The sequence below is a fragment of the Mobula birostris genome, chromosome 9, assembly GCF_030028105.1.
Source record: "Mobula birostris isolate sMobBir1 chromosome 9, sMobBir1.hap1, whole genome shotgun sequence".
NCBI lineage: Eukaryota > Metazoa > Chordata > Chondrichthyes > Myliobatiformes > Myliobatidae > Mobula > Mobula birostris.
The window spans coordinates 106979713-106987333 of NC_092378.1; the positions used below are offsets into that span (position 1 = coordinate 106979713).

The following is a 7621-nucleotide window of genomic DNA, read 5'->3' on the forward strand; positions in this document are numbered from 1 at the left end:
CCAGCATCCCATCTCATCTCTCTCTTATCCCTCTCCTTAAACTCTTAAACTCTCTCATCATCTCTATGTATGCATTGGCCTTTCAATTCCGTAAGTAAAAAAAACTCCCTGTTCTCCAGTTTTAGTTAATAGGTTATGAACCTTTTCATATTTACAGAAATCTAAGTTTATCTAATCTATTTAAATAACTGCTCCATGATTTTGTCTCCGTAAATATTCAAAATATTTATGATAAAGTCCTTCAGAGAACACTATCATGAAGTTAAATATATTCTAAATATATGTCAGAGGAACTGATTGTAGAAAGGTAATGATTGATTCCGATAACTAGGCATCCTGAAGACCATCAAGATTTTGTAGACGACATTCAATGTGTTGAATAGAAATATCACTGAACTTAACAGGCAAAATCAGAATCTGGAAAAGGTTTCACTTCACCATCCTCAATTACCAGAAGATATCCTCTTCTGAGCAGAGAATTACTAGCCTCCCACTCTTTGCCTTTAAACGAATATGAGCTAGAGAGAGCAGGGTGGTTGGCCATCATTAACAGAAGAATATCTTCTTCAGAGAACACTACCATAAAGTTAAATATACTCGAAATATATACCAGAAGAACTGATTGTAGAAAGGTATTGGTTGATTCCAATAACCAGGCACCCTGAAGACCTTGTACCACCAAGATTTTGTAGCCCACATTCAATGTGTTGAATATCCTCTGCTAGAGCTGTCTTCCAAAGGAGGCTCCCATTTGTTCCGGAGAGAAGTGTTAGATGTGCACAAGGATGGGAAAGGCCCTCTGAAAAAGCAAGCCAGAATAAAATTTAACTGGGAATTAGTTATTATACCATTGAGCAGTTACATAGACAAGGCAATTAAAAAGCATTGTTTAAAAAAAAACCTCTCCTTTGCAGCTCAATTTGAGCAGGAGATTATGAAAATATAAGATGTAAAATTTCAAAGTAAAAAAACACTTGATATTGTAAACCCACCAGTTCACAATTACACCAATTTGTCATAGAATCATACAGTGTGGAACCAGGCCCCAGAGCCCAACATGTCCATGTCAATTGTGTTGTCCAGTGAGCTAGTCCCATCTGCCTGCATCTTTCCCATAGCCCTTTTCAACTCTCTGATCCAGTACTTATCTAGGTGGCTTTTAAATTTTGCTAATGCACCCATCCCAACCACTAGTTCTGACAGCTCATTCCAAATATGGAGCACCCTTTTCAAAGGGAAGCTGCCCCTGATGTCCCTTTCAAATCTCTCACCTCTGATCTTGAACTTATGCCCTCATTTTTCACACACCTCCCTGGATAAAAGACTATGTACTTTCACCCTGTCTGTGTCACTCATGATCTTATATTCCTCTATCAGGTTATAGAATCATACAGCATGGAAACTGACCCCTTGTCCCAACTGGTCCATTCCAACCAAAGCATCCCACTTTCTAGTCTCAGTTGCCCGTGTTTAGCCCATAATACTCCAAACCCTTCCCCGCCATATTCCTATCCAAATACTTCTTAAATGTTGCAGCTGTACCTGGCTCAACTACTTCCTTTGCCAGCTCATTCCAGGTACTCACTATACTGTGTGGAAAGAAGTTACCTCTTGGGTCCCTTTTAAATCTCTGCCCTCTTATTGTGTATGTGCCCTCTGCTTTGGACTCCCCAACCCTGAGGAAAAGACTATGACCATCCACTTTATCCATGCTTCTCATGATTTTATAAACTCCTGAGGCCACCTCTCATTCTCCCATCTTCCAAGGAATAAAGATCCAGTGTTGCCGACCTCTTCTTCCAACTCAGACCCTCTAGTCCATGTAAGATCGTTGTAAATTTCTTCTACACCCTCTCCAGTTTGACAATGTCTTTCCTATAACAGGGCGACCAAAACTGTACACGATTCTCCAAGTGCAGTGTCACCGATGACATACAGCTGCAACTTACTACACCTTCTCCTAAACTCTAGGTCTTGTCTGACCAAGGCGAGAACGTGAAATACATTCTTCACCACCGTCTACTTGTGTGGCTGCTTTCAGCAAACTATGCACCCCTAGGCCCCGCTGTTCTACAACACCAGCCATGGCCCTAACATTCACAGTACAAGTCCTTTCCTGGTTTAATGTCCCAAAAAGCGCTATCTCACATTTTTTTCTGAATTGAAAGCCATTTGACAATTTTCAGTTCACATATCTAGCTAATCAAATTCCCTGCCTGTAATTTTTCATAGCCTTCTACATTACATACAGCACTACCTATTTTAATATCATTTGCAAACTTACTAACCATGCCTTGTACATTAATGTCCAAGTAACTTATATAAAGTACAAAATACAAAGGTCTCAACGTCAACACCTGTGGCACACCACTGGACACAGGCTTGCAGTCTGAGGAACAACTCTTGACCATCATCCTCTGCTTTCTACCATGGGGCTAATTATAAATCTAATCTGCTTCCAGACTAGCCTGCCATGAGTGATCACATCAAGATCTTGCAACACACTTCAAAGTTGCTGGTGAACGCAGCAGGCCAGGCAGCATCAATAGGAAGAGGTACAGTCGACGTTTCAGGTCGAGATCCTTCGTCAGGACTGACGAAGGCAGCTCTGACGAAGGGTCTCGGCCTGAAGCGTCAACTGTACTTCCTCCTATTGATGCTGCCTGGCCTGCTGCATTCACCAGCAACTTTGATGTGTGTTGCTTGAAATTCCTGCATCTGCAGAATTCCTCATCTTTGCGACATCAAGATCTTGCTAAGGTCCATATGGACACCAGCCAATGTCCCACTCTCATCTACCACTTGGTTACCTCCTCGAAGAACTCCAGAAAAGGACTGTAAGAAAAATGTAAGCTGTTTCACTGAGATTGTGATATACAGAAATTAACACCAAATTTTTGGAATACGCCAAGATATTTTTCAGAAAAGAGTGATATTTTATAATTTTCTTCATTCCTTCATACAAATTAGTATGAGAAAACTCTGAATTTCAATATACTGCCCTCAGATTATATTCTAATTAAATGGAAAAGTGGTAAAGCCAATCAGTGAGAATACCAAGGGAAGAGAATATTGTTAGATTCACTATCAATAACTTCAAAAGGTTCAGGACCTTCAATACATAAACAGCCAGCTTGATTTAATTATGAAAATCAGCAATCTGTATAATTAAAGTGAAGGCATCAAGTTAACAGCAAACTGAAGTAATACAGAAATTGGAGTACCAATATAATAAAAGCAAAACAAAAATATCATGCACAACTACGATAGTCCCTTACCGTCATATGAACACGATCCATTGTTAGTGTCGTTGGCATCCTTGAATGCAAACATCACATCTGCAACTTTGTCTTTGTTCGCATCCCACAGTGTGAGAAAAGGGTAAGTTACTGAAATACGATAAATGAAAAAATATTTTCAGGTCTCAATATCTTATTTCTGTTTAATGAATTGAGTATGTTTGTATCTTCTCAAATAGCAAGAACTCAAGAAAATATAACCAAACTGCTTTTAGAAATCTTGAAATTATTGACCTGTCGATAAAACTAACAAGTAAAATTTAACATAAAAAAGTAATATTTCTTTAAAATGATAAACATTTAAATCCATATTGCTCTTATTATTTTGCATCATTTAATGTAATTATCCAAGACCCAAGAATGATAAGAAACACATTTAACTTTACCTGCATTTTCAAATGTTCTGGTCCATGTCCTTTGTGATGAAGGCCTCACTGGGCAAGGAATTACAAAGGAAAATGCAAACACCACAACAAGGCATAAAAATAAGACCAAGAAAAAGGCAGCGGTTCTCCACCAGGAAAGCTGACGAAATTTTGTAACCTTTTTGGACTTGGTTTCTTTGGGCTTGTCAGAAGCTTCATTCAAGTCTTGAGTTCTGACTTCTTCATTTTTCAGAGGATGTATCTCTGCCTCTAAATCTTTGTTTTCAGTCATATTCCTAGTCTACATCACAATACAAATAGCTGAGTTTCTTATTCAGAACGTTCTTCTCCTCTTGCAGCAACTCTCCTCACCTTGCCAGTACACTTCCTGTAAGGGTTAAAAACAGAATTTACACAATACAGAAACCTTTCTGTCACTGTGAACATCAGGTGAAAGAATATCCATTCAGCAGAAAGTAATCTCTTCTATTTGCTCATCATTATTTTGCAAAAATCTTCCAGAAAATATAATTTCAAGTCCCAAACAACCACGGTTTATTAGACTCACCAACAGAAGACAGAAAGGGAAGTTACACAACACCACAAGAAATGTAATCAGCACACTTACGTCACTGGTGCAACAGAAAAGTCTATTAAGTGACATGAGAAAACCTGTTTATTACAGAAACAAGTTCTAGATATTCAAGTATTACTTTTGGGAACATGAAAAACATGAATTAGGCCATTTGGCCCGTCAAGTCTGCTCTGCCATTCAATCATGGCTGATCCTCCCCCCCACCTTAACCCCAGTTCCTGGCCTTCTCCCTGTAATCTTTGATGCCATGTCCAATCAAGAACCTATCAATCTCTACCTTAGTAAGACCATAAGACATAGGAACAGACTTAGGCTATCTATAGTCCAATTAGCAGCAAAATCCAAACTGCTGGAGGAAGTCAGCAAGTCAGAAAGCATCTGTCAAGACAAAGGGATAGTCGATATTACAGGTTGAGACCCTACATCAGGACGAGATTTTGTATCAGAACTCTGGCCCATTGACTTCCACCAGTAATTTGTTTTTGGTCAGATTATAGCACCTGCTGCCTTTTGTACCTGAATCACCCATTTTGCAGCAACAAACAATCTGCTGGAAGAATCCAGCGGGTTAAGCAGTATCTGTGGGACGAAAGGAATTATCAATGATTCAAGTCAAAACACTACATCAGGACTAAAGTCTTCCAGAGGATTTTTTTTTGCTCCAGATTCCAGCACCTGCTGTCTCTTGTGTAACCCAATTTGTGTTTGGTTTCTCCAGAGCAGAGGTCATATTTTTGTCAACCATCCCTCTCTTCCTTTTTGATTTATCTGTATATTCTAGCCTGCTGGCATGTCATGAATTTCACAACAATAGTAATATTTTACATAAAGAAGTTACTGCCTTTAACAGCCACACTATTTCACTCTATAGTAGAAATTTTCTTTGTTGCCCTCCTCTGTTACCTAAGGTAACCAATTTTCTTTCTTTCTCTGTTCTGAGGCTTACAGACCCACTGAACTGTTGCTACATTTTCTACTTTTATCTAGATTAGTTCCATTTAAGCTTTTTCATAAACACCAACGATTCAAAAAGACATTGACCCAACAAAAGCAACGACAGAAAAAAATTTATTTAGTAACATTTCAGATACATTTATCTAGTAATATTTGCAACATGAATAATATGTTATATTATTCAAGTCTATGCTGCATTTTTCCATGTTTAAAATTGAAAGTGACGTTATAAATTTAAATAAGAAATCAAACAAGTTCATCTTTATGAAAGACATCTTTCACTCCATATAGAAATCTCACCATATTTCGAGAATCATGCATATATATCAGGGCGCGCATGGTTTTTGAAATACAGTGGATATATAGACACAAACGCACACGTAATGTGTAAAAATTCTGTAAAGTGAAGATGCTTTCATAGTTATAGAACAGTACAGCTCATAAACAGGCCCCTCGGCCCATTTACTCCATGCAGAATCACTTAAACTGGCTACTCCCATTGACTAGCATCGGGACCATGGGACCATAGTCCTCCATATACCTACTATCCACGTAAATTTCCAAACTTCCCTTAAACACTGAAACTGAGCACACAAGAACCTCTTACACTGGCAATTCACTCAACACTCTCACGACCCTTCTGATGAAGAACTTTCCCTTCATGTTCTCCTTAAACATTTTTACCTTTCACCCTTAACCCATGATCTCTAGTTGTAGTCCCACCCGCCCACAATGAAATGAAACGTTTCTAAATATCAAAAAAAATACTAGAAGGAGCAGTAAATGGTAAAAAAAAAACTAAATCAAATCAATATTTGGTGTGACCAGCCTTTGCCTTTACAATTGCTTCAATTCTCTTAGGTACACTATTGTGCTGTTTTATAAGAAAATCTGCTGGTAGGTTGTTCGAAGCATCTTGGAGAACATGCCATAGTTCTTCTGCACAGGTGGTGTGTTTGGAGTCATTGTCATGCTGCAGAATGAAGTTAGGACTGATCAGACACCTCCCTGATGGTATTGTACAATGGATGAGAATCTGCTTGTACTTCTCAGATTGAGGATTCCTTTGATTCTGACCAGATCACAAACTCCATTTGCCCCAAACCTGCAGGGAACCTCCACCATACTGCACTGTTGGCTTCAGACACTTATCCATGTAGTGCTCTTCAGCTCTTCAACAGACAAACTGCTCCTGTTTGCATAAAAATGTAAAATCTTGACTCATCAGTCCAAGCACTTGCTCCCTTTGTTCAGCACCCTTGTCTGTGTTTTTGTGTGTAGGTGAGTGTTTTGGCTTTGTTATCACCTCAGAGGAATGACTTTTTGGCAGCAACTCTTCCATGAAGGCCACTTCTCCGGACTGTAAAGGGGTGTACTTGGGTTCCAGTGGTTTCTCTTAGTTCAGAGCTGATAGCAGTGCTGGACCTCTTCTGATTTAGAAGATGTATCTCTCATCTGCTGCACTCAGTTTCCATGGATGACCACCACTGTGTTTCTGGTCCTCATCCTTGCCCGCTTCTTTGTGCTTCTTCAAAAGAGCTTGGACAGCACATCTTGAAACTCCCATCTGCTGCAAAATTTCTGCTTGGGAGAGACATTGCTGATACACAATGGCCACCTTGTGTCTTGTTACTAGGCTCACTCTTACCAAGGTGTAAGATTTGATGATTTGAAGACTAAATTGTCAAATCTGCCACATCGTCACCTTTTAAGTTTGGTTGGCTTTTGCCCAGTTTGATTCCTCCTACACCTGTTTCTGTTTCAATTTATCATTTAGTTCATTCAACTCATTATGTCATTGATCATTAGCGTCCTGTTTGCTATTTTTATTTAACCACACCTATAAAGTAACCAAGTTTTTATTTGAAAAGTGGACATTACTTAATATGCTAGTTAATGAAACAGAACAAAGTTCTCTGTAATATTAACTTTTATGGAAATGATTGTTTATAAATCTAACGTGCTCTTTTCTAGTGGCACATGAATGCAGAAGACAAAACATAAAAATCTAAAACAAAATTATAAAAATTTATATATACACACACACGTGCGTGTTACTCTAGATTTCCAGTGTCAACTGAATTTCTTGCCTTTATTCCCTTTAAATTGTGAATCATCTTCAACTGATCTCAATATACATTTTTAATTGGTAAACTTCTTATCAGGAGATTTACAGGATTCATTCCATAACAGGCTCATAGGTATAAAATGACACCAAAATAAAATCGTCATTCTTCCAACCCAAAGAGACCAAAATGATAGCACAAACAACAACCACCCCTCTGCATAATATTTAAACATTTGTCCAACAATTCCTTACTGCAACCACCAGCAGTCACCGACTCCAATTCTCCAGCCAATGCTTTCAAGCACTGTCACGTCCGTTTCCTCGTCCAGAGGCCGAGCAC

General features: G+C 38.7%; 1 protein-coding gene across 3 annotated transcripts in view; it reads right to left on the reverse strand.

Moving 5' to 3' along the window:
• Nucleotides 1–7621, reverse strand: part of fam234a (family with sequence similarity 234 member A) — a 37360-nt gene that overhangs the window by 29224 nt on the left and 515 nt on the right. For 2 of the 3 annotated variants that reach the window (XM_072268552.1, XM_072268553.1), the window contains exons 1-4: nt 7534–7617; nt 3686–4052; nt 3279–3389; nt 611–799 (exon numbers count right to left, since the gene is read on the reverse strand). In XM_072268552.1, coding sequence (XP_072124653.1) covers nt 611–799; nt 3279–3389; nt 3686–3956 — 571 coding nt within the window. In that variant the 5' untranslated portion in view covers nt 3957–4052; nt 7534–7617. Of the gene's footprint in view, nt 1–610; nt 800–3278; nt 3390–3685; nt 4053–7533; nt 7618–7621 lie in introns of those variants that run through there. The other variant, XM_072268554.1, reaches the window with a different exon arrangement.